Below are 27,311 nucleotides of genomic sequence, written 5' to 3'. Positions count from 1 at the left end.
GAGATCTCTGGAGAGGAACATTGGCTGATTTTCTCTTTCTCTACCACTCCCGTCACGCGTCCCCCAAGCCCAGGGATGTGAGACTGATTCAGTATCCCAACCACCGCTGATGAGATTGGATGGAGCTCTAGTCCTATCTCGGTTGAGTTGCCTCCAATGGATCACGTTGAGCGGAGAGGACTGTGACTCAGTTTGAAGACCACTGAAGGTTAATATAAGTTAGGGACTGCACATTCAAACCAGAGAAACCCAGAGTTAGTGTAATTCTTTAATGTAAACAATAAAATAACAGCACAAACAAAACAAAAAACCTCTTTATATATTTGGCAAAATATGAAGAATAATTTCCTTCAAAAGCTTAGTTTGCAGCTGCAAGAGGTGTTTGAACAAAGTGCAACTCAGGTTCTTCAGCCCTCCAATAACTTCGAAATAAATTGTTTTAAAATAAAAGTTCCCAAAACACAGCCGGTCGGCCCCTTTGTCTGTCCCACCTCTGTCCATCGACAGTCTCCTAGCGATGCCCCTGCTTCTCCAGTCCGACTTTTTGCATAACCTGCACTTTGTGAAGACCCTGTAACTTTGTTAATAGCTCTCTGGTGAATTCCTGAAAAAGGAATACAGAATATTATTTTTAAGAATGGAACAAAACGCAGAGTTAGAGGCAGTTGCAGTGTTGGACAAATTACACCATTTATATCCCTTACTGTCATCAAAACATCTCACCAACACCTTACACAATGAATTACTTTGAAAAGAAAGACTTGCATTTATATAGCGCCTTTCACAACCTCAGGACGTCTCAAAATGCTTTACAGCCAATTAAGTACTTTTGAAGTGTAGTTACTGTTGTAATGTCGGAAAAGTTCCCACAAACAGCAATGTGATAATGACCAGATAATTTTTTTTTTAAAAAGTGATGTTGACTGAGGGATAAATAATGGCCAGAACACTGGGGAGAACTCCCCTGCTCTTCTTCGAAAGAGCGCACGGAATCTTTTATGTCCACCTGAGGGGGCAGACGGGGCCTCGGTTTGACCTCTCAGCCGAAAGACGGCACCCCCGACACGTGAGAGTGTCAGCCTGGATTTTTGTGTTCAAGTCTCTGGAGTGCAATGGTGGCCCTGTAGGCAAAATAGTTAGTTTCAACTAACTGGTTTAGTCAGGAGAGCAATTCCCCCCAAGTGCTGGTTAATGCTTTTGTGTTAATATGTTCCTGTCTGCATTATTTCAACACAAACACATCAACTGGTACATTATAAATAGCCAGTAATGGGAATTAAACTCCTAAAGAGTCTAAAGCAAACGCTGGTCCAGCCACCTACTGACGATAGGTCTTTGACCTGAAATGTTAACTTTCTCCACACTTGCTGAGCTTTTCCAGCATTTTCTGTTTTTATTTCAGATTCCCAGCATCCGCAGTATTTTGATCCAAGCTTGTCGGAAGCCATTTGGCGGCATGTACTTTGACCACCCACAAAAATGCCGGGAATCATCATGAGAGATAGGCGACCAGCACTAATTAAAAAACACTCTTAGTATAGTCTTGGCTTTGTGGAACAGGCAGCTTGAAGTAATGCGATATCTGATCCTTTACTAAAAGTTAAAAATGTTCTGGTCTGGTTGTTGGGGAAGGAGTGAGCTACACACATTTCACCAATCCTCTGTGTTTACAGTTTAGTTTAATCTCTATAAACAACTGATCCACAAACAAGCATTCACATAGCAGCCAACACTCAATCTTCGTCTGTTATGCAGCTGGTACCAGTTTTTTTGGTGAATTTTTATGCTCCTCAGTGTGAATCAGAAGGTCATGGGTTCAAGACCCACTCCAGAGACTTGAGCACATAACCAAAAAGGGACAAAAGTCCTTTAAGTTTAGACCAACCATGTAGGGCCTGGTGACTGGGGACAAACTCCAGAATGATTTACAGGCAAGAACATTCCTACTGTAGCCATAGAAATGGCAGTTCATAACCACAAAGCCAATTTGAAATTAAGCATGATATACAACGCACTTCAAATGAAAAAGAAATCACGAAGAGATGTCAAGTGTAAACCAATTCCACAAGGACTTTCCCAGAACATCAATACCATAATAAGTCTTCAATCTTAGTTGTAATATCACTTGGCACAAAACCAGCTCTTAATTTAGTGCCATTACACCAAGTCCACACCCTTTCCTTCCTTGTACACAACAACACTGATCTGAACGCAGCTCCCACAAAACCATTAAAGAGAATCCAAATGGGATTTAAGCTCCTGACACTTGAACTCCCCCTCTCCAACATTAAAGGTGGGTGCAATATCACACAATAGAACAGTCTCAGCCTTAGCTCAGCAGGTAGCACCCTCGTCCCCTAAATCAGAAAGTTGTGGGTTCAAGCCCCACCCAAGAGACTCGAGCACAAAATCTAGGCTGATACTTCAGTGCAGTATTGAGGGGGCACTGTACTGTCCAGAGGTACTGTCCTTTAGATAAGGCGTTAAATCAGAGGCCCTGTCTGCCCCCTCTTATGTGGATGTAAAGGATCCAATGGCACTATTTGAAGTAAAAGCAGGGGAGTTCTCCCAGTGTCCCAGCCAACAGCTAATCCACTCCACCAAAACAATTTAGCTGGTCATTTATCTCACTGCTGTTTGTGGGATCTTGCTGTGTGCAAATTGGCTGCCACGTTTGCCCAAATTACAACAGTGACACCGCTTCAATGGCTGTAAAATGCTTTGGGATATCCCAAAGATGTGAAAGGCACTATATAAATGCAAGGTCTTTCTTTAATATCGAACTGGAATCTTACTCGGTGACATCCAATGTGAACATTTAGGGTCACTCTCAATTAACCTAATAGTTTGGAAGATCTAAAAATTTATGCCTTGGTCCAATTTGAAAAAGAAAGACAAACTTGTGCGGTTTCATTGAAGGCTGTGGCCCAGGAGTGAAGGGGCAGCATTGTAACCACACACTGAATTAGTCACACCATACTGTCTGAATGCACAGGAGGCCAAAGATTTGTCAGTTTTTTTAAAAATTCATTCATGGGATGTGGGCGTCGCTGGCAAGGCCGGCATTTATTGCCCATCCCTAATTGCCCTTGAGAAGGTGGTGGTGAAAGGGAAAAGGGAAAGATTTCCTTGAAGGAATATAACCTCGGTCACATTAACAAAACAATCTCCATGGAACATAGTTCACAGGAGTAGGCCATTCAGCCCCTCGAGCCTGATCCGCCCTTCAGTGAGATCATGGCTGATCTGTATCCTAACTCCATTGATCTGCCTTAACTTCATATCACTTAATAATATCCTTGGCTAGCAAAAGTCTATCGATCTCAGATTTAAAATTATTAATTGAGCTAGCATTTTCAGCCAGTAGCAGAGACAGGTTTCAACAGTCTGTGATCTGTGCAATAAAATTTACATTTTGCCCCAGTGACAGTCCAATAAACAGCAGTGCTCTCCATTGCCAGAAGTTCTGGGCCCAGATGGCTCATCAGTAGTCAGGAAAATGCTGGAATCTATTATTAAAGACTTGGTAATGGGGCACTTAGAAAATCATAATATGATTAGACAGAGTCAACATGGTTTTATGAAAGGGAAATTGTGTTTGACAAAATTATTAGAGTTTTTTGAGGATGTAACTAGCAGGGTAGATAAAGGGGAACCAGTGGATGTCGTATCTTTGGATTTTCAAAAGGCATTCGATAAGGTGCCACATAAAAGGTTGTTACACAAGATAAGGGCTCATTGGGTATTAGCATGGATAGAGGATTGGTTAACAGGCAGAAAACAGAGAGTAGGGATGAATGGGTCATTTTCAGGTTGGCAGGCTGTAACTAGTGGGGTACCACAAGGATCGGTGCTTGGGCCTCAGCTATTTACAATCTATATTAATGACTTAGATGAAGGGACCGAGTGTAATGTATCCAAGTTTGCTGACGATACAAAGCTAGGTGGGAAAGTAAGCTGTGAGGAGGACACAAAGGGGTCAATTTTCAGATGGCCGAGCAGGTGCGTTCGTTGTGGGGAAGCTCCTAAAATCGGGGATTCCTGGAGCCCGGCTCCAACCCGCCCACTTCCAGGTTCCCCAATGACGCGAATCGGTGCGCGCGCAGCCCCCGCATGTGGGACTCCCACCAGCAATCAAAGCCAGCGGGATCCCACTTAAGATCATTACCTGGGTACTTGAGGTCATTTACAGACCTCATTAGTTGGAGATTTTAGGAGGATTCGGATTTTGGACTGCCCAGAGCTGGGGGAAACCCTCCCTGTTTAAACAGACGTGTTGCAGCCAGCAGCCAGCGGCAGCTGCAAAGGTCCATTTAACAGGTGGGGGGTAAACCCTCATTCATTGCAGCAGGGCACTCTGTCACCTCAGACAAAGTTTTGCCTGCCACACCGTTGTCTCCACACTCTAAATTATTAAATTAAACTCTGCTGTCCAAACACATTTACCTACTTTGCGGACCCCCTCACACTCACACCGTCAGGATGGGGGGTTCCATAGCTGTATTCATCACTCCATTGGAGGACGAGCAACATCACCAGCCTCGCCAGGCATGCCGTCCACCTCCGCCACGTGGAGCTACACAACACAGCGCTGCACAACAGGCACCTGCACAAAGTAGTCGTGCAACTACACATACACCCACTGTAGGGTGACCCAATGGGTGGCATCAAGGGTGTTCATGGAGAACCTCATGAAAGGGCCTTATTGCACAAACCAGACAAGAATGGCCAAGACGTGGCAGTAGTGGTGCCAATATAATATGTAATGTGAGTTGATCAGAAATCAAATGTAAGTAAAAACCATGACAAACCCTCAAACACCCTTGTGCATCCCCTTCATGCTCACGACACGTTTGCCTTACGCTTCCTACTGCACATACATGATGCATGCCCTGTGGCTGCAGCACAGGTAGTGGCAGGTGGGGTGAGGCTGACCGTGAAAGAGATGCATGAGAGGGTGAGTATGAGACAGAGCCGTGAGATTGTATGAGGATTGGGTTGAGTGGTAGTGGCGGGATGAGTACTGGCGAGGTGAGTAAGTGCAGGTAAGATGAGGATGAGCTTTGAGTGGGTGTGAGGAGTGATGTGATAGAGTAGTGTTGGCAGTGCAGAAGGAGATGTGGGGTGGAGGCGGTGATGTGGCAGACGGAGTGAGGGGAATGAGTACGAGTACTCACTTCGACTGACCTACTTAGGTCATTGCAGCGCCTCCTGCACTGCATGCAGGTGCGCGATATATTGGTGGTGCAGGTGACCTCCTCTGCCACCTCGAGCCAGGCCTTCGTGGTGGCAGAGGCAGGCCACTTCCTCCCGTCCGCCGGGGAGAAGATCTCTGTCCTCCTCCTCCTCCTCACCCCATCCAGTAGGACCTGGAGTGAGGCATCATTAAACCTGGGAGCAGCCTCCCCCCTGGGCTGCTCCATGCTGTAATTTTGGCTCCTTTCTGCAGCATCAGTCAGTGGAGGACTGCCCCTTTAAATAGGGCTCCTCCAGCTGACAGCCTATGATGTGGGTGCACAGCCCGCCCGCTGTGCAGCTTTCCAGTGCAAAACCCGGAAGCCAAGGTGAGTGGCTTCAATTTACTTACGATCGCGTGCGGAACCCACCGATATTACTGGGCGGGTTACCCACGCGCCCAGTCGATCCCCCGCTGGCAACCCGCCTCCCTCCTAACATCGGGCCCAAAGAGTCTGCAAAGAGATATAGACAGATTAAGGGAATGGGCAAGAAGGTGGCAGATGGAGTATAATGTGGGGAAATGTGAGGTTATTCACTTTGGTAGGAAGAATAGAAAAACAGAAGATTTTTTAAATGGTGAGAAACTATTAAATGTTGATGTTCAGAGGGATTTGGGTGTCCTTATAAACGTTAACACAGAAAGTTAACTTGCAGGTACAGCAAGCAATTAGGATGGCTAATGGGATGTTGGCCTTTATTGCAAGGGGGTTGGAGTACAAGAGTAAGGAAGTCTTGCTGCAATTGTACAGGGCTTTGGTGCGACCACACCTGGAATACTGTGTATCGTTTTGGTCTCCTTACCAAAAGAAGGATATACTTGCCTTAGAGGCGGTGCAACAAAGGTTCACTAGATTAATTCCTGGGATGAGAGGGTTGTCCTTTGAGGAGAAATTGAGTAGAATGGGCCTATACTCTCTGGAGTTTAGAAGAATGGAGCGGTGATCTCATTGAAACATATAAGATTCTTGACAGGATAGATGCTGAGAGGTTGTTTCCCCTGGCTGGAGAGTCTAGAACTAGGGGGGCATAGTCTCAGGAATAAGGGGGTCGGTTATTTAGGACTGAGATAAGGAGAAATTTCTTCACTCAGAGGGTTGTGAATCTTTGGAATTCTCTACCCCAGGTGGCTGTGGATGCTGAGTCGTTGAGTATATTCAAGACTGAGATCGTTAGATTTTTGGACTCCAGGGAAATTAAGGGATATGGGGATCAGGTGGGAAAGTGGAGTTGAGGTCGAAGATCAGCCATGATCTGATTGAATGGCGGAGCAGGCTCCAGGGGCCGTATGGCCTACTCCCGCTCCTATTTCTTATGTGTTTATTGACTTTGACACAAAGACATCACTGAACGCACTTTCCAAAAAGCATCACAAAGTTGCAGCCATAGAGGTTATGGGCTCAATGAAAGATTCCAAAATCTCCACTTCTTCTCCTGATCCTCTTTCGCCTCCTCACTCTCTCCTCCTCCCCCCTCCCCCCCACCAAACCAGGTTTAATTAAAGTAATACCTACGCTATGGATCATTGTCCCAACAAGATGGTGGAGAAAAGAAAACAGTCCGGTTACCACCCTCTGCTGCTCTGAGCTCCACCAGAGGGCTCTGGTAGACTTGCCCACTGAGTTTCCCTATTGTGACAGGACAGAAACCGCTGCTCTCCTTGATAGCTCGGTACCGAGTCAGAGTTAACCGTGCCGAGAACAACCAGGGTGAAGCAAATTCCAATCACAGCCATCACGATGGTGACTCAACGCCTTGTGCCACAAAGTAGGACACTCATCATTTTCAGACATCGGGAGTTTCCAAATCAGCTGAACGAGACAGTGGACAGTCGGATTACGAACATATAATATTAACGGGCAGGAAATGACCCCAGCTGGTCCATCAAGCCCGCCCCACACCATGATGGCTGGAGCATCGTGGCTAAACACTTCCTCCCTCTTGGCTGCTCTTACACTCATAATGGCCAACTTGAAGCAGGAGTAGAGGCCTGACATAAGTTGTATGCTCCTTCAACAGTCCCTTCCCCAGGAAGACCTAGCAAGGCAGAAGTAGAGTAACTAGAAATGACCTCTCTCTCAAAATGATGTACTTCCTAGAGATTGTACAGTGTAAGTCTCTAAGAAATGTAATGTAATAGTGAAGCTATACAAGAAAAATAAGCAGGCGTGGCTCTACAATAATGATCAAAATTCAGCCAACTGGGAAAGATTACTGATCCTAGCCAAAACGCCAACAAGCAACGGATGTTGGTTCACAAGTGACATAAATTGGAGATCTTTACGAGGAACCAGCATTTACACACCCTGGCAGCTCGCAATCGAGAAACCACAGTCACAACAATACAGGCCCGCACAAGAAAAAATCGCTGATCAGCAAAACAGTGAACCAGAGCTAAAACCAATACTGCAAACTGAAATGGTTCCCATCAACACTATAGAGGCCAAGAACATCACCCTAACAACAGAAATGGCAGAATCGTGCGGAAACCAGATAACAATGATTTATACACTACTCATTGTGATTGTTTCAACTGTTCACTCCAGAACTAATGGGGCTATTGACATTTTCTCATCTGTTGTTGCTGAAATGTTCTTGTATAAAAGGTTTGTTTTCTTTTGAAGGGGGAGATGTATTGACATTTTGTGGGGTAGATTTTCATCTTCACCACCTGAATGAATGAAATTCATCAGTTAACCAATGTGCTCTTTATGGTGCAGCCATCTTAATCCTGTCATTCACACAAATCACTTCCAGGTCAGATTGGTTAGTTGCCAACCCTCCAGGATTGGCCTGGAGTCTCCAGGAATTGAAGGTCAATCTCCAGGGCACTGCTGCTAGCAACACCTTTGAACGCTTCTGTTTATTAATTATAAAAATATTGGAGTTGGAGAGAAAAGGCTGTTTGACCAACACTCAAGAATCATCCAATCGGGTAACGAAGAGTCTTTTGGCTTTCCGATTGGCCGTGGGGAAGGCGGGGCTCTGCCAGGATGGACGTGTTGGGCCATCAATGGCGGGAGGTTGGGGGCGGGGCAGCTGGAGGCAGGAGGTCATGTGATGAAACCTCCAGGAATACGTTCGACCAGAGTTGGCAACCCTAGGCCAGAGCGAACAGTGAGAACTGCAGTACTTTAGCTATAAATAGGGGGGTAGATTTTCATCTTCAATCCCTGGCAGGGCAGAACGCATGGTTTTAAAGAATTAGTAGTCACCTGATTTTCATTCCATTGATACCATAATGTCATATCTCCAGATAATGGGCCAGGCACTAAATATTTGGCAAGTTCTGGGCAGCATTTCACTGCAGGCCTGAAGCAATCTATTTTGATCTTTTGCCCCATAGATAGAGGAAAAAAAACTTATGAACCCTGGTTAGATTTTAGCTGCCAAAAGCAACACAAGAATTTAGGCCCACGGCAATGAAAAACGAACAAAATTTAAACTGCAGTCTACAGACGCAGTTTGTGTGGGAAAATTCCAGGAACAGAATTTTTTCGAATTGCTGTCATCTGAATGACGACACTGTTGAATTCACACTCCCTCAGTGGTGCCCTGAAGGACGAGGCTAGATTATGCGCTCAATTCCTGGAGTGGGGTTCGAACGCTCGACCTTTTGGCTCAATTAAGCCACCTAGAATTTCATTTCCCTTTCATTTTGCATCAATAATACAGATGATACCAACTTCTCCCCAATGTGGAACTGACCAGAAAAGGTTCCAGATTCATACTTGGTCGGTTGAGGTAGAAGGCAATTGACCAGAGTGCCCTGGAAGGAGGGGATAAGGGAGCCAGAATTCCCACTCTTGGAGCACACTCTTGCTTGATGCTCCTCCAACTTCTGAGTTGAATGGAATAATTGTTTTACAATCTTCAGTGCTCCCAGCTTTTTCCTAACACTGTAGCTTTCAAAATTCTTGGGCGTAAAGATTTTAAAAAATCAACAACACCACCTCGCATTTATATAGCGCCTTTAACGTCCTATAGACAATTCACAGGAGCGTTATCAGATAAAATTTGACACCGAGCCACATAAGGAGATATTAGGACAGGTGACCAAAAGCTTGGTCAAAGAGGTAGGTTTTGAGGAGTGTCTTAAAGGAGGAGAGAGAGGCTGAAAGGTTCAGGGAGGGAATTCCAGAGTTTAGAGCCTAGGCAGCCGAAGGCACGGCCGCCAATGATGGAGCGAAGGAAATCGGGGGTGCGCAACAGCCCAGAATTGGAGGAGCACCAAGATCGGAGAAGGTTGGGGGGTTGGGGGCTCCTACCAGTTGTTTACTTGTTACAATCAAAAAACATGAACAGTCACTAGTTATTATTCAGTTAGCACTTATGGACCAGAGTTTTAAACCTTCAAGAAACTTTTACAAGCCAATGTCCAACCAAATTGAGTCCTATTTGTAAACTGCCTTTTGGTGTTTCTAGCCAGCCCGCCTTCTGGCTCTGTGTGCAGCACCAGCTCGTTAATACAGCCCAGATCAGATGCAAATTAATTCCTATTTTTGAGTTGAACCTTCCAAATGATATACTTAACCAAAAAAGAAAACTAACTGTTTTGTGAACAGACAGTAGAAACAGATCGCAAGATTCCATCTCCGATTAAGACGTCTTGACAGAAATTCAGAGAGTTGGCCACGACCCCGTTTCCCGCATCCTATCAGCGACAATTCTGTCTTCTGCATTTCAGCCAGGACAAACCCGAAAGCCCCTAAAATAATTCAGCTGCCATTCAGCAGCTTGACCAGGAACTCCCCGATAGTTGACATCTTTTTCTATTTGAGTAGGGGGTCCTAGCTCCTGGACGCTGAACCCACCGTAACTAACGGTCTTGGCCTGGCAACTCCAGTGGAAGATCAAGATGGGACAGGTGGCGCAGAACAACTTAGAAACAATCACGGTCCCAAAGCGGACAAGTTAGAACCCAGGATGCAAATGGAGATATCATGGCTGCCTTGTGGACCAGAGGTTTTGGGCAGGAGAAGTGAATTAGAAGACACAAGGAATACTTACATCTGTGTTTCTGCTGCAAGATGTAAACATAATCTGTAAGATAAAAAGTTGCATTTTAGAGACTCAGTTAATGAATGGAAGTAATTTATTTTGCAAGAGTCAATTCTGGTCCCAGACCTGTAATTTACTTGCTCGCTCCTCATCGGTCGGAAGTTCCAACAGGTCATCAATATTCACCTCTTCTGGCATCTGATCCACCTGAACAGTGCAGAAAAAGAAATTAACCTCAACAACAACTTGCATTTATATAGCGCCTTTAATGCAGTAAAACATCCCGAGACGCTTCACAGGAGCGTTTTCAAACAAAATTTGACACCAAGCCGCATAAGGAGATGTTAGGACAGGTGACCAAAAGCTTGGTTAAAGAGATGGGTTTGAAGAAGTGTCTTAAAGGAGGAGAGAGAGGCGGAGAGGTTTAGGGAGGGAATTCCTGAGCTTAGGGCCTAGGCAGCTGAAGGCACGGCCGCCGATGTTAGAACTGACCTAAATAGGATTCAAAAATATTAAACATTGCAGGAAATGTCTCAAAGGAATTTCAGAAATTAAGTCATTCCAACTTGGGACCCCATTCCCCTCCATTAAAAGGGCTCAGAGCCAGGGAAGTCACATTATCTGCTGTCTGAAATACATTGTAGATGTCTGGAGAATTCTGAACCCAATACAAAACTGGCCCAGTGCAAATTACAGGCCTAATTAGGGAAATTAGAGACAATTCTGGATATTATGGACAACCTCAGAGGCCTGATTTTCCTCCCTACTTACTGACAGAAGTATTTAAAAATAGACTACATCTAAAATTTTGGCTGGGGCTTTTTTTTTCCCTGTGTCTGTTGGCATTTATACTACCCAGTGCGAAAATGGACCAGGGAGATCCCAGTTTGGCTTACTGAGTTGGCCAATACCGTGCCAGGGTGGCAGTAGGAGAGCTCCAACTGGTCTATACAGAACGAGGCAGGTCTTGCTCGCTGTTCACTGGCTCCTCCTGCAACATGCCCAGACGTCGATGGTGGGCGACTTCAGGCTCAGCTGGACCCCTCTCGGCCGAGTAGCATGAAGAGAGGCCAGTTGGGAGGTTCTTGGGGAACGAGGCTGAGGCAGCGACTATCACAGAGATTGAGATGGGAACAAAATTACAGACGAGAAATACATTTGTCTGTGTTGAATGTTACTGCTTTTACAACCGCACGTACTTGAGCTTGAATGCAATATAAATTTAAACAGATGAAAATTTATTTTGTTTGGGGACCGAGGAAGATTGGAACCAGACGCAATATGTAGGAAACACCCTCGGATGACTTCAACTAAAATTCTCCCAGAAAGTTTTATTTAAAAAAAGAGATGGCTCTTGAAAAAGGGACTTTTTAAGGGAAATGGAGCTATTTTATAAGGCAGGTTTAATTTAGGAAAGTACCCTTCGCTGCAGACATGTAAAGAAAAGAAAGACTTGGATTTCTATAGTGTCTTTCATGACCTCAGGATGCCCCAAAAAGCTTTACAGCCAATGAAGTACTTTTTGAAGTGTAGTCACTGTTGTAATGTAGGAAACGCTGCAGCTAATTTGCGCACAGCAAGATCCCACAAACAGCAATGTGATAATGATATAAGTAAAAATGATAATAATAAGTGATGTTGGTTGAAGGACACCTCCTCTGCTCTTTGAAATAGTGCCATGGGATCTTTTATATCCACCTGAGAGGGCAGACCTTGGTTTAACATCTCCTCTGAAAGATGGTACCTCTGACAGTGTAGCACTCCCTCAGTACTGCACTGGGTGTGTCAGCCTGGATTTTTGCGCTCAAGACTCTGGAGTGGGACTTGAACCCACAACCTTCTGACTCAGAGGCGAGAGTGCTACCCACTGAGCCACGGCTGACACCAATATTAAGTAGGAATTTGTCCAAAGGTAATGTACGTCTTTAGGATTCTGGAGTCCAGCAATAAATGGGAGATACAAAGAGTTAGCAGTCACTCTCAAAAGAAGCCAACAATGAGAGCTATTGTGTCTTTAGTGTTAAGTAGGGAGACATTCAGACCCAATAAATGCACGATGAGTCTGTCATCACAAACAGTTCAGCCCAGTGACGGACAGTCCAGGCCTCTTTTGTTGTTAGGTCGCAGGAATTGTTTACCAGCCGAGGACTGTTCAGTACTTTTTTTTAAAAAAAACAGAATGTTAGCAGCCACTTTGCTGCAGTTATCTCTGAAAGCAATTTTATAATTTGGCACAGGTTTCTGTCATGCAATGTTCCTACTTCTGGGAACTGCACACAGACCACCATAAGAGGAAGATTGCAGTTCTACTGCGACAGACAATTAATTATAATGGATTAGTTGAGAGCAATGTGGAGCTTAATCTGATGGAGGGTTTAAGTGAAATATTAAAATACACGAGTAATGAGCAGAAATCCCTGGCTGGTTTTCCTCTCCCTAATTTGGGTCACAGAGGACAATTATAGCCCTCAAACAATTCTTTCAGTGAGGAACATAGGAACAGGAGGAGGCCATTCAGCCCCTCGAGCCTCTTCTGCCATTCAATTAGATCATGGCTGATCTGTATCGTAACTCCATCTACCTGCCTTGGTTCCATATTCCTTAATACCCTTGCCTAACAAAAATCTATCGATCTCACTTTTGAAATTTTCAATTGACCCCCAACCTCGACAGCTTTTTGGGGGGGGAGAGAGTTCCAGATTTCCACTCCCCTTTGTGTGAAGAAGTGCTTCCTAACATCACCCCTGAACGGCCTGGCTCTAATTTTAAGGTTACGACCCCTTGTTCTGGACTCCCCCACCAGAGGAACTAGTTTCTCTCTATCTACCCCGTCAAATCATTTAATCATCTTAAACACCTCAATTCGATCAACTCTTAATCTTCTATATTCAAGAGGATACAAGCCTAGTCTATGCAACCGGTCGTCGTAATTTAACCCCTTTAGCCTTGGAGATCAGCAAACTCAGCATGGAGCAGGTTTCAAAGCTGGGACTTTTCTGTCTAATGGCTCAGCGTCCCACCAGGCGGGGCATCTACCCACTGAGCCATCAGGGAAGCTGGTTGTTGACTTCCTTCTGGATTATGGCCTCCAACTTAAAGACACTTTTAACCTTATAGTTGGGGTCCTGGAAGAGCATGGCTCAAATGGAGACCCTCGAGCACTGCTCTCCCTCATTTACCTGGCGCTGCTGCTACAATTCAATAGAAAGACGTACATTTATACAGCTCCTTTCGTGACATCCTAAAGCGCTTTACAGCATGAAGTGTAGTCACTGTTGCAATGTAGGAAATGCAGCAGCCAATTTACACACATGCAAGGTCCCACAAACAGCGGTGTGATAATGACCAGATCATCTGTTTTTAGTGATGTTGGTTGAGAGATAAATATTTGGCCAGGACACCAAGGAGAACTCCCCTGCTCTTCTTCGAATAGTGACATGGGATCTTTTACATCCATCCGAGAGGACAGATTTAACGTCTCAGCTGAAAGACGGCACCTCCGGCAGCGCAGCACTCCCTCAGTACTGCACTGGGAGCGTCAGCCTGGATTATGTGCTTAAGTCTCTGGAGTGGGACTTGAACCCATGACCTTATGACTCAAAGGCAAGAATGCCACCCACTGAGCCACGGCTGACACTGACAGCTGCTCTTTTCTCCTGCTTGCCCATTTTTTTTTGTATAATGACTTCTCTCTCTGGCTTCGGCCTCCTTTCCTAACTCGATTACCGCTCACCATCTGCTCCTCGTTATCTGAAGTACGTGCTGACCATTTTATTCCTTTGGAGACACTACAGAAAGTGCGAGTTCTCACTGACCAAGATTTTATTGGCTGCGTGTATGAGAACGGGGGGGGTGGGGGGAGGGATTGGGCAGGGGGGGTGTCTGGCATTTTTAAACTTCAGGTTTTATTTTATCTTGGGGCTGAAGAGATATTAGATTTTGTAAAATGCAATGACTTAGCTATGGGTGTTGCTGGAAATTCATATTTCAAAACATTATTGCAATCTGGACCTGCGAGTCGACTTGGAGGCAGTGCCAAACTTGCATCATAATATGCTCACGAGGTACAGGCTTTGTATGTGATTAGTACAGATACTATAACAGCCTGCTAAAGTGTTAACTTGCCTCAGTTGGTACCACTCTCACCTCTGAGTCAGAAGGTTTTGGCTTCCCCCATGGGGTTGCCAACTCTGGTTGCACATATTCCAGGAGGTTTCATCACATGACTTCCTACCTCCAACTGCCCCGCCCCCGCACTCCCCCTATTGGTCGCCTGACATGTCCATTCTTTCGGCGCCCAACCCCCATGGCCAAATATCAGGGTCCTGGAGATTAATCTTTAATTGTTGGAGACACCAGAACAATCCTGGAGGGCGAGCAGCCCTATCCTACCTCCTCCCCCCCCACCCCACCCTCTCCTCCAAAGACTTGAGCATATAATCCAGGCCAACATGAATTTAGATTTGAGGTTAGGATCAGATCAGCCATGATCTTATTGAATGGCGGAGCAGGCTCGAGGGGCCGATTGGCCTACTCCTGCTCCTATTTCTTATGTTCTGTGCCAATGCTGAGGGAGTGCTGCACTGTCAGAGGTGCCGTTTTTCAGGTGAGACTTTAGACCGAGGCTCCGTCTGCCAGTTCAAGAGGATGTAAAAGATTCCACGGCACTATTCGAGGAACAGCAGGGAGCTCTCCTAGCCAACCAGCACCACCAAAACAGATGGACCCGTTATTTATCTCGTTGCTATTACTGCGACCTTGCTGTGCGCAATTTGGCTGCTGTGGGTGCTTATAGAACAACAGTGAGTGCCCTTTACAATTAATTCATTGGCTGTGAATGCTTTGGGACATTCTGAGGATGTGAAAGCTGCAATATAATTGCAAGTTCCTTCTTTTATTACATGAGGGGTCTAATCTGACAGGAGATCACAAAACCCACAAAACACAAATCTTTGAAGGTGGTCGGACAAGTTAAGAAGGCTGTTAAAAAAGCTTATGGGATCCTGGGCTTTATAAATAGAGGCACAGAGTCCAAAAGCAAGGAAGTTGTGCTAAACCTTTATAAATCACTGGTTAGGCCTCAGCTGGAGTATTGTGGCCAATTCTGGACACCACACTTTAGGAAGGATGTCAAGGCCTTGGAGAGGGTGCAGAGGAGATTTACTAGAATGGTACCAGGGATGAGGGACTTCAGTTATGTGGAGAGACTGGAGAAGCTGGGATTGTTCTCCTTAAAGCAGAGAAGGTTAAGGGGAGATTTAGTAGAGGTGTTCAAAATTATGAAGGGTTTTGATAGAGTAAATAGAGAGAAACTGTTTCCAGTGGCAGGAGGGTCAGTAACCAGAGGACACAGATTTAAGATAATTGGCAAAAGAACCAGAGGGGAGCCGAGGAGAATTTGTTTTACGCAGCGAGTTGTTATGATCTGGAATGCACTGCCTGAAAGGGCGGTGGAAGCAGATTCAATAGTAACTTTCAAAAGGGAAAATGGATAAATACTTGAAAGGGAAAAATTTGCAGAGCTATGGGAAAAGAGCAGGGAGAATGGGACTAATTGGATAGATTTATCCAATGATACGATGGGCCGAATGGCCTCTTTCTGTGCTGTACCATTCTATGGAAACTCCGGGAATGTGACGTTAACAGAACTCTAAAGGCCACATCCTTTACCTCTGCTCGTTCCAGCGATGACTCAAGAAGCCTCTGCCTTTGCCAGCTTGTCCTCAAGGTAAAAGGAAGTTACGATTCTGTAAAATGCTCTCACTGCTGGTTTGTGTGTGAAGGTTGAAAGATCGGTATTTAGCTGACGGTTTTACTGAGGACTGGACTGGAATTCAGCAGAACGGGTTGGGAAAGTGTGTGTGTGTGTGTGTGTGAGGGAGAGAGAGAGAGAGAGAGAAAATGAAGGTCTGGAGATTGTAGGAGTAGGGCTGTGTTACTTTCTCCGTCCACCCATTCTGTTCACTATTTTGCATTGCAGATACTACCACAGGGAGAATGAGGTGCCATTGACAAAGCAATGACGTGAATTAGGCGCCTTCCTTCTATTCAATCACTATCGCCCTCTTGAATTATTCACAGGACGCAAGGTAATTAGGCTTCATGTAATATTAACATTGTCTCTTTGCTCTCAATCCACACGAGTGGCCGTCCTTGAGAGGAAAAGAGAGAGCATCTCTGATTTCAGAATGTTTTAACCCGACAGTATGTGGACAACATGGCGGTGCCTGCAGTGTAACCAGTCATTACAGAATGGGTCAATCAGCAGCAGGAACCCCTCTCTACCCTGGCCGGCCCGCAACCCCTCTCTACCCTGGCCGGCCCGCAACCCCTCCACCCTGGCCGGCCCGCAACCCCTCCACCCTGGCCGGCCCGCAACCCCTCCACCCTGGCCGGCCCGCAACCCCTCCACCCTGGCCGATCAAGTATCTGGAGTGGGGGCTTCTGATTCGAGAGGCGAGAGTGCTACCCACGGCTAACACTAATAATAAAACGTTGCACACGCCTGCACACATCCCAGATGAAACACAAAAAGAGTTCTCTTAGCTGGAAACGCCAAGTTAGAGCAGGAACGAGAGAGACATCGTTCACAGCCTCAAATAACAGAAGATTACATGTAACTTTCCGTGTAGCCTCTTGAAAGGATAGCCAAGCCCCAGAGAGGGGGGGTCATTGCTTTCCATTTTGTTACAGAACTCACTCTTTCTTCCATTTAATTACCACCAATTAACTCAATTTATTCTGCCCCTCAGAGCAATCTGCAATTAAGGCACTTGCATTTTCTTTTCAGCAAAACACCAAGATTATCAATCAGTCTTGAACAAGCAGCTGAGAGAGAGAACGAGAGAGAGAGAGAGAGAGAGAGAGCGAGAGAGAGAGAATCGAGTTCAGCAGCCAATTCTGTAACTTCATACCAGAGAATCAGGGCAGGGAGTGAGCATCACACCTTTATAAATCACTGGTTAGGCCTCAGCTGGAGTATTGTCTCCAATTCTGGGCACCACCCTTTAGGAAGGATGTCAAGGCCTTAAAGAGGGGAGTGCAGAGAAGATTTACTCGAATGATAATTGATCCCAAGGCTTAAGTGCATAATCTAGGCTGACACTCCTAGTGCAATACTGAGGGAGTGCTTCACTGTCAGAGGTACAGTCTTTCGAATGAGATGTTAAACAGAGGCCTCGTCTGCCCTCTTGGGTGGACATAAAAGATCCCACGGCAATATTTTGAAGAAGAGCAGGGGAGTTTATCTGCGGGAGCCACGTTGATGGCCTGATTTGGGGCTTGTAAAAATTTAAACGGCAGGAAAGGAGGCGGGTTTGAGTCGGGAGATAGAACTTTAAAGTTTTAACCCACACCTCCCCCAACAATGCACCATCTGGGCCGGGGGGGTGGGGTGGGGTCTTAAAATCGGGGCCATTTTATTCCAATTATCAGGGCTGCTAAGAGATTCGGACCATCTCCCCACAGGACACTTGCACCATCTGTTTCAACTTTCCCCCATCTTTATGATCCTGCCCTTCATTCCGATGTTAACGGCATCCCTTCAGCATGGGGGTTAAGGGGTCCATCAGTCCCACTTTACTGACTGCTTCACAGCCCAGGCTGGCAGCTGCCTGTAACCCTTACCCATTGCCTCAGCCCAGCATTGACAGGGGTCAATCAGAGAGAGGAGGCGTTTCTGTGGGGACAAAGTAAAAGGTCACCTTTTCAGCCTGTGTTATCGGTTCGATTGACAGCTGCTTCCTGGGAGATGAATCACCTGATGACTCAATAAGCCCGAGCTCTCGTGCATAATTCAGGCTCCGATAGGCAAACTATAAGCACCGCACATCGATAGGAAAAACACAATTTTGCCCTAATATGTCAGACCAAGTCCCGTTCACCCCTCGGCCCCTGTGCTCGCTGACCTACATTGGCTCCCGGTCCGGCAACGCCTCGATTTTAAAATTCTCATTGTGTTCAAATCCCTCCGTGTCCACCCCCCTCCCTATCTCTGTAACCTCCTCCAGCCCTCCGAGATCTCTGCGCTCCTCCAATTCTGGCCTTTTGCGCATCCCCGATTTCAATCGCTCCACCATTGGCGGCCGTGCCTTCAGCTGCCTGGGCCCTAAGCTCTGGAATTCCCTCCCTAAACCTCTCCGTCTCCCTCTCTCCTCCTTTAAGACGCTCCTTAAAACCTACTTCTTTGACCGAGCTTTTGATCACCTGTCCCAATATCACATTATGTGGCTCGGTGCCAAATTTTGTCTGATTTACGCTCCTGTGAAGCACCTTGGGACTTTTTACTACGTTAAGACGCTAAATAAATGCCTTGTAACAAGGGCTGAGGAATGATTGTTGGTGGCATTAGCAAACAAACACAACACGCTGGTAGAATAGTCCCTGTCCACCATAACCCCGGTCTTAAACAGTTTATTTTAACTTGGTTAGCAACACCGTTAAAACAGCAGACAAAGGAATGTTAGACAAGCACATTAAATGTTCATGTTCTAAATTAGAAGGATATATTCACAGAGGGTTAGGACATGGGATGCCTGATCAGAAACAGTGGGGGGTGGGGGGTAACAGAATCCATAATAGCTTTTAAAAAGAAAGGGGATAAATATTTGAAAAATAAAAATTAATAAAAAAATTGTATGGGGGGAAAAAAGCAAGGTAATGGGATGAAGGGGATTGCTCTTTCAGACCTGGCACAGGTTCAATGGGCTGAATGGTCTCCTGAGGTGTTAGCTGAGGCTCAGCGGGTGTCACTCTCGCTTCTCAGCCAGAATGTCGTGGGTTCAAGTCCCACTCCAGAGACTCGAGCGCATAATCTAGGCCGACACTCCCAGTGCAGCACTGAGGGAGTGCTGCACTGTCGGAGGTGCCGTCTTTCGGAAGAGACGTTAAACCGAGGCCCTTGCCTGGCCTCTCGGGTGGATGTAAAAGATCCCCACGGCACTATTCGAAGAACAGCAGGTGAGGGGAGTTCTCCCAGGTGTCCTGGCCAATATTTATCCCTCAACCGACATCACTAAGACAGATGATCTGGTCATTTCCTTGATACAGATGAGGGATGCTCATACTATCTATCTTGCAAAGAGTGAGATGGGGGTCTCGACTTAACCTTTGATCTGAAGGATGGCACCTCCAACATGGCCGACCTCTTAGGGCTCCACTGAAATGTCACCTTAAATTACACCTCCAACACCACGGATGGGACTCGAAACCACAACCTTCCTACTGTGTACAGTTTTGGTCTCCTTATCTAAAGGAAGGTTATACTTGCCTTAGAGGCAGTGCAATGAAGGTTCACTAGATTAATTCCTGGGATGAGAGGGTTGTCCTGTGGAGGACAGATTGAGTAGAATGGGTCTATACTCTCTGGAGTTTAGAAGAATGAGAGGTGATCTAATTGAAACATACAAGATTCTGAGGGGGATTGACAAGGTAGATGCTGAGAGGTTGTTTCCCATGGCTGGAGAATCTAGAACTAGAGGGCATAGTCGCAGGATAAGGGGTCGGATATTTAAGACTGAGATGAGGAGGAATTTCTTCACACAGGGTGTTGTGAATCTTTGGAATTCTCTACCCCAGAGGGCTGTGGATGCGGAGTCATTGAATATATTCAAGGCTGAGATCGATAGATTTTTGGACTCTAGGGGAATCAAGGGATATGGGGATCGGGCGGGAAAGTGGAGTTGAACGTCGAAGATCAGCCATGACCTTATTGAATGGGGCTCGAGGGGCCAAATGGCCTACTCCTGCTCCTATTTCTTAGAATCATAGAAAGGTTACAGCACGGAAAGAGGCCATTCGGCCCATCTAGTCCACGCCAGATCTATGCCCGAGCAATCCAGCTAGTCTCACTGCCCCGCCCTATTCCCGTAGCCCTGCACATTTTTTCATTTCAAGTACTTATCCAGTTCCTTTTTGAAGGCCATGATTGAATCTGCCTCCACCACCCCCTCGGGCAGTGCATTCCAGATCCTAACCGCTCGCTGTGTAAAAAAGTTTTTCCTCATGTCACCTTTGGTTCTTTTGCCAATCACCTTAAATCTATGCCCTCTGGTTCTTGACCCTTCCACCAATGGGAACAGTTTCTCTCTATCTACTCTGTCCAGACCCTTCATGATTTTGAACACCTCTATCAAATCTCCTCACAACCTTCTCTGTTCCAAGGAGAACAACCCCAACTTCTCCAGTCTACCCACGTAATTTAAGTCCCTCACCCCTGGAATCATTCTAGTAAATCTCTTCTGCACTCTCTCTAAGGCCTTCACATCTTTCCTAAAGTGCGGTGCCCAGAACTGGACACAATACTCCAGTTGTGGCCGAACCGGTGTTTTGTAAAGGTTCATCATGACTTCCTTGCTTTTGTACTCTGTGCCTCTATTTATAAAGCCCAGGATCCCATATGCTTTTTTAACCGCTTTCTCAACCTGCCCTGCAACCTTCAATGATTTGTGCACATATACCCCCAGATCCCTCTGTTCCTGTACCCCTTTTAGAATTATGCCGTCTAGTTTATATTGCCTCTCCTCATTTTTCCTATGCATCACCTTGCATTTTTCCTCGTTAAACTTCATCTGCCACGTGTCCGCCCATGCCACCAGCCTGTCTATATCCTCTTGAAGTCTATCACTATCCTCCTCATTGTTCACTACCCTTCCAAGTTTTGTGTCATCTGCAAATTTTGAAATTGTGCCCTGTGCTCCCAAGTCCAAGTCATTAATCTAAATCAAGGAAAGCAGTGGTCCCAGCACCAACCCCTGGGGAACACCACTGCACATCTCCCTCCAGTCCGAAAAACAACCGTTCACCACTACTCTCTGTTTCCTGTCATTTAGCCAATTCTGTACCCGTATTGCTACTGCCCCCTTTATTCCATGGGCCGCAATCTTATTGGTAAGCCTACGCTCTTATGTTCTTCCAACTCTGGAGTAAGAGATCTATCTACCGAGGCATACTGACACTCGACTTGTAACGTGCAGCAGAATCTGTATCCAGTGGCCATTTTCCAGTGTCCCAGCTCATTTGCTTTGCGTTTAATTATTTGTTATTTAAACAGCAGATGGCCTCTCTGGCAATGAGTTCGGAGGCACTCAAGGGGTCTCAATGACAAACAAAGCAAGAGCCAAGCCATTGGTTTACAGAACCTCCCAAACATCGCATCACATCCTTGTAATCTAGTACACACTGTTAAAGGCACTTACCCCTTTTTTTTTTGGCTTCCACCCTCCAAGTACACTCCCTGTGGTCAAGGACAGGTTGAGAAGCCTACTCACAGGCCAGGGTCATCAGTATTGCTTTCAGTTGTGTGTCAGGAGTGGGGAGAGGGGTTACAGTAAAGATGACCCCTATCTGGCTCCCCCTCACCATTCAGCCGTACGGAGAAACAAGCACTGAGAATTTATTGGAATGGGAAGCAGGGTGTGGAAGCAACAGGTGTTCCAAAACTCTGACGCCCGTCCCGTTCACCCATCGCCCCCTGTGCTCGCTGACCTACAACCCTCCGAGATCTCTGCGCTCCTCCAACTCTGGCCTCTTGTGCATCCCAGTTTTCATCAAATTTTTGTCTGATTTGCACTCCTGTGAGGCGCCTTGGGACGTTTTACTACGTTAAAGGCACTGCATAAATGCAAGATGTGGTTGCAACTCGCCTGCATATTTCACTGTTATGTGCGCAGTTTCAGCTTTGCAAACTGTTTAGGACAACTCAGTTTGACTGCACCAGTCAACTATAGGCAAGATGGAGGAGTCAAGATTTGCTCTGTATTGTTGTAAAGCAAAATCTCTCTTTCAAAAAAGAAGATTGTAGGCTTTTAAAATAGTTTATTCTTAACCTTTACTATCACCAAAACAGATTATCTGGTCATTTATCACATTAGTGTTTGTGGGATCTTGCTGTGCGCAAATTGGCATTTTCTGCCTTACAACAGTGACTACACTTCAAAAAAAAAGTACTTCATTGGCTGTAAAGCGTTTTGGGTCATAGTAAGGTGGTGAAGTTCTTTCTTTCTATTATAACGACCCTTCCCTCAGCTGTTTATTGACATTAAAATTCACCTCGCGTTCAGACAGCAGTGAGCAGGACTGTACACGTGCTTCTCTGGACGGAGGTTAGATTTCCCCGGCCTGGACTGCGCTACAGAGGCAGCGATACCATTCTGCTCCGTCAGCACAACAGTAGGCCCTGGTCCCAATCCGGGACCTCTGGTATCACCCTCCCCCCCCCGGCCCAGAGCGAAGTCAAGACTGATGCACAATGTGATGGTTTCCTGCTGTAAGTCGGTTTTCTAAAGCCTTGGGTTTTTTTTGACTGCTTTCAATTCCAACTGCTTATGGATCCCATTGGTAAAGCAGAGAATGACAAGATCAATACACTGAGTGATTGGGACTCTTGTAGTCTCTCTGCCGCAAGTAATATTCAGATCAATTGCTTTCATTCCCCCTCCCCCCCACTGTAATTTGATCATTCAAAGTCATGGATGTGGGAACGTAAAATCCTGACACATTGATCTATTGGAGATAGAAAACCAAACCAAACCAAACCGAAGCATTAATTACAGGATAGAGGCTGGGGGTGTTAGTTATTCCACAATCATTGGTCTCTTGATCTTTAGCTGATGGTAGTGCATCAGCTGTTTTGCTAAAGCTTGTTATGGGGTATTGATATGTTCCGGGAAGTTGGCCACTTCACAGTCAATCAGTAATCAGACGAAAGCGGAGAGAGCTTTTAAACCGAGGCCCCCCCGTCTGCCCTCGCAGGTGGGCGTGAAAGATCCCACGTCATCATTTCGAAGAAAAGCAGGGCAATTCTCCTGACCAATATTTATCTCTCAACTAACATCTAAAAAAAATCATCTGGTCGTTATCTCGTTGCTGTGTGTGGGAGCTTGCTGTGCGCAAATTGGCTGCCGCGTATCCTGTATTAACAGCAGTGACTACACTTCAAAAAGTAAAGCGCTTTGGGATTGTAGGCTGGAGGAGGTTACAGAGATAGGGAGAGGTGATGCCTGGAAGGGATTTAAACACAAGGATGAAAATATTGGATTGTCCTGAGGTCGTGAAGGGGCTAAATAAATGCATGTTCTTTCTTTTGTTTCATTATCCAACAATTTAAATTAAGCAACATACGTAAAGTGGAATTTAGTGCTTAAAGCGATCAGATTAATTGAATTAAATGACTGTAAATCTTTAATCTTGGAAGAAGTAAAGAAAGGACTGAATTAGCCTATCTCCAAAACACCAGCCCAGAGATCATTGCATCATTCATTCATTCATTCATTCATTTACAAGCAACGTCCCAAATCCTGCCGAACAGGTAGAATTGAGTTCTCTTGTCCCTTATGACACACACTGTTGCAACTCTACAGCCCCCACAGTGATTGGTTGAAGAGAGGCAGCCTCGAGGGCTCCCCGTGACTGGTGATATCGCTAAACCCTTTGGTCCACCGGCCTAGTGAAGAAATAAGTCCTCGAGCTCCCCCAAAAGCCTCGCGAGTAAAAACGACATTCTGCTAAACCGAAACGTTCCAGATTCAGTGTGTGCTCCATACAGAACTCTTGGAGTGCAGCGTTTGGGGGGGCGGGGGTTGTGTGCTACAATTGGTCTCCAGACCTCCCCCACCCCCGGGCTAGAAGATGGGGGGGGGGGGGGGTGGGGGGGAGGAGGAGGAGAGGAACCAAACGGAGAGAAAAGCCGCGGTGCTGGAGAGTGCGCTCGTATCAGGCAAATACGGAATCAGGCACATACGTGACGCCTTCCACAGTCGCAAAGCCTGTCCACAGCTACCGCCTGGAAGCACACGGGCAGCATTGTTAATTACCGAGCAGCCGTAGAATCACGTCAGAGTGTGAGTCAGGCAAAAGGAGGAGAAAATCAGAGAGAAGAATAACCTGCAAGTCCAGTTTTATTTATGTTTGGCCCAGCATGAGTTGACTTTACATTTTGGTGCCTCATGCTTGGGTTTTGTTAGTTATTTCCCTCTCTTCTCCGGAAGCTACTGACTCAGGCTGGGGCGCAGTTGCAGGGGTCCCTGCTGCCCGCCAGACCCTCACCCAAAAGGCTAACCTTCATCTGAAAGCACAGGTATCGGGCATCAGCAGGATATTCGGTCATGGGAAGCGTCACACTTAAAGCTGATGTTATCTTCAGCAAACGCCTACTGACATGTTGGCATATTCCAGCACGGACCCATTTCATAGTTTAATAATGACCATGCTTCTCGCTGTTTTCACATACTTGTTTTCAAATCCCTCCATGGCCTCGCCCCTCCCTATCTCTGTAACCTCCTCCAGCCCTACGACCCTCCGAGATCTCCGCGCTCCTCCAATTCTGGCCTCTTGCGCATCCCCGATTTTAATCGCTCCACCGTCGGCGGCTGTGCCTTCAGCCGCCTGGGCCCTAAGCTCTGGAATTCCCTCCCGAAACCTCTCCGCCTCTCTCTCTCTCTCTGTTCCTTTAAGACACTCCATAAAACCTACCTCTTTGACCGAGCTTTTGACCTGTCCCTAACGTGGCTCGGTGTCAATTTTTGTCGGAAAGAAACGGAGTTAACGTTTCAGCTCCTGAAACGAAACGTTTTAACTCTGTTTCTCTCTCCGCAGATGCTGCCCGACTTTGCTGAGTATTTCCAGCACTTTCTGTTTTTATTTCAGGTTTCCAGCATCCGCAGTATTTTATTTCCGTCCCTTTTTAAGGTGTTTTGGGGCAATCCTGGTCCCAGTAACAAGCCTGTTCCAAAAACTCTGCCCACCATTTACAGCACACCATTGGTACAAGTTCCCAGCTATATTTTCTTTTCAGATTTTTCTTTTTGTTTGTTGCAAGGCTATGAGTGACTCCATCAACTTGTTCAATGTAATGGTTTGAATTACGTATATCTGCCTGTCACTGATAAGCTCGCCCGGCAACATGTCAGCAGCAACAATGGCCTTATTTGATAAATCATTCGTGCAATTCATCGTCCTCCAGTGAAGAGTCACACTAGCTCAGACTCTGGCACATTAATTTCCACGTTGAACAGGAAACCAAAGTAAAGTCCAACCTAACTCCATTTAGTGCCCATCTAAGGACTCAAAACTGGCATAAAAATGCCATTATGGCAAGTCACCCTGTCATTATCGAATCATACAGTGCAGAAGTAGGCCATTCCGCCCATTGTGCCTGTGCCAGCTCTTTGACCGAGCCGATTAGTCCCACACTTCCCCCAGGGCCCTGAAAATATTTCCTTTTCTGACTGCCAATGCGCTCGCAGTCAAAATATCCCCCATTCTTTTTTCTATTTATTCCCAATTTTCTCCCTCCTTTGGGTTATGGCTCCGTGACACTAGTTACCACCAGCACTTCATCCAAGTGACTCGCCAGCCTACAGCCAGCAAGTGTTGGCAGTCTATGCTCAGTGGGTTAGCGCTCTTGCTTCTGAGTCAGGAGGTTGTGGGTTCGAGTCCCACTCCAGGGACTTGAGGACAAAATCCAGGCTGACACTTGCTTCAGTGCAGCATAGGAACAGGAGGGAGGCCATTCAGTCCCTCGAGCCTGTTCTGCCATTCAACGAGATCATGGTTGACCTGTGACCTAACTCCATATACCCGCCTTAGCCCCATATCCCTTAATACCTTTGGTTAACAAAAATCCATCAATTTCAGATTTAAAATTAACAATTGAGCTAGTATCAACTGCTGTTTGCAGAAGAGAGTTCCAAATTTCTTCCACCCTTTGCGTGTAGAAGAGTTTCCTGAATCTAATTATGAGGCCATGTCCCCTAATCCTAAAATTCCCAAACAGTGGAAACAGTTTCTCTCGATCTACCCTATCAATTTCCCTTAATATCTTGAAACTTTGATCAAAATCATCCCTTAATCGTCTAAATCCAAGGGAATACAATCCTAGTTTGTGTAATCTCGCCTGGCAATTAAACACTTGGAGTCCTGGTATCATTCTAGTAAATCTACTCTACACTCCCTCCAAGGCTCCGGGAGTTGTCTGCTCCTGGAGTTGTCTGCTCCGGGAGCTCCTGGAGTTGTCAGTTCCTGGAGTTGTCTGCTCCGGGAGCTCCTGGAGTTGTCAGTTCCTGGAGTTCCCAGTTCCTGGAGCTCCTGGAGTTGTCTGTTCCTGGAGTGTCTGCTCCTGGAGTGTCTGCTCCTGGAGCTCCTGGAGTTGTCTGCTCCTGGAGTTGTCTGCTCCTGGAGTTCCCAGTTCCTGGAGTGTCTGCTCCTGGAGCTCCTGGAGTTGTCTGCTCCTGGAGTTCCCAGTTCCTGGAGTGTCTGCTCCTGGAGCTCCTGGAGTTGTCTGCTCCTGGAGTTGTGAGCTCCTGGAGCTGTCTGCTCCTAGAGTGTCTGCTCCAGGAGTTCCTGCTCCTGGAGTGTCTGCTCCTGGAGCTCCTGGAGTTTCCTGGAGTGTCTGCTCCTGGAGCTCCTGGAGTTTCCTGGAGTTGTCTGCTCCTGGAGCTCCTGGAGTTGTCTGCTCCTGGAGCTCCTGGAGTTTCCTGGAGTGTCTGCTCCTGGAGCTCCTGGAGTTGTCTGCTCCTGGAGCTCCTGGAGTTTCCTGGAGTGTCTGCTCCTGGAGCTCCTGGAGTTTCCTGGAGTGTCTGCTCCTGGAGTGTCTGCTCCTCACCCACCTGGTCCTCATATAACACCAACAGTTTCTCCTCAATCCACTTCTCCACGTCGAGCCGGTTCTGGAGTTCCCTGCGATCGTATCTGACGGTCACCCGGGCTTGTCTGCGCTGCAGAGCCACCCCGGACTCCCCGGTCGTGGCAGGGAGCCGGCTGTGTCCCTTCCTCCCGACCCGATAAGCAGCCATCCTCCGCCAGATGCTCCGTGACAGAGTAACAGGAGAAACTGCGCTGGTCCTCTGGAGGAAGGAGAAGACTTCCTCCGGGTCCTAGCGCGCACCTCCTCCACACGCTACAACTCCGGAAAAAACCCGATTCTTAAAGGGAAAGTCACCGTTTTGCTCTCGATGCCCGTATCCTATTTTTGCACAGGCAGAAAAGTGTCGGCATTGAACGAAGTCAGGAATCCCCGGAGGAAGCAGCAGCAATAAATAACAGACATCCTGTCCAAACTAAAAATCATAAATTGGTAA

At 46.5% G+C, this 27,311-nt stretch overlaps 1 protein-coding gene across 1 annotated transcript; it reads right to left on the bottom strand.

Moving 5' to 3' along the window:
* Positions 1 to 255: 255 nt before the first annotated feature.
* ppp1r14ab (protein phosphatase 1, regulatory (inhibitor) subunit 14Ab) lies at positions 256 to 27,094 on the bottom strand. Its single transcript, XM_067974756.1, has 4 exons — positions 26,841 to 27,094; positions 10,363 to 10,443; positions 10,246 to 10,278; positions 256 to 604 (listed from the first exon to the last, which is right to left on the bottom strand). The coding sequence occupies exons 1-4, from the start codon at positions 27,024 to 27,026 to the stop codon at positions 512 to 514; spliced, it is 393 nt and encodes a 130-aa protein (XP_067830857.1). The 5' UTR covers positions 27,027 to 27,094; the 3' UTR covers positions 256 to 511.
* Between the last annotated feature and the right edge of the window lie 217 nt (positions 27,095 to 27,311).

This window comes from Heptranchias perlo, chromosome 41 (assembly GCF_035084215.1).
Source record: "Heptranchias perlo isolate sHepPer1 chromosome 41, sHepPer1.hap1, whole genome shotgun sequence".
Classification (NCBI taxonomy): domain Eukaryota; kingdom Metazoa; phylum Chordata; class Chondrichthyes; order Hexanchiformes; family Hexanchidae; genus Heptranchias; species Heptranchias perlo.
This window is presented reverse-complemented; position numbering and strand designations above follow the sequence as displayed.

Coding starts and splice junctions, on each gene's coding strand:
- ppp1r14ab (XM_067974756.1), bottom strand. CDS start 27,026: ATGGCTGCTTATCGGGTCGGGAGGAAGGGACACAGCCGGCTCCCTGCC. Junction 10,279..10,362: donor AGCGAGCAAGTAAATTACAG/GTCTGGGACCAG, acceptor TTTATCTTACAG/ATTATGTTTACATCTTGCAG. Junction 605..10,245: donor CTTGCAGCAGAAACACAGAT/GTAAGTATTCCT, acceptor TTCCTTTTTCAG/GAATTCACCAGAGAGCTATT.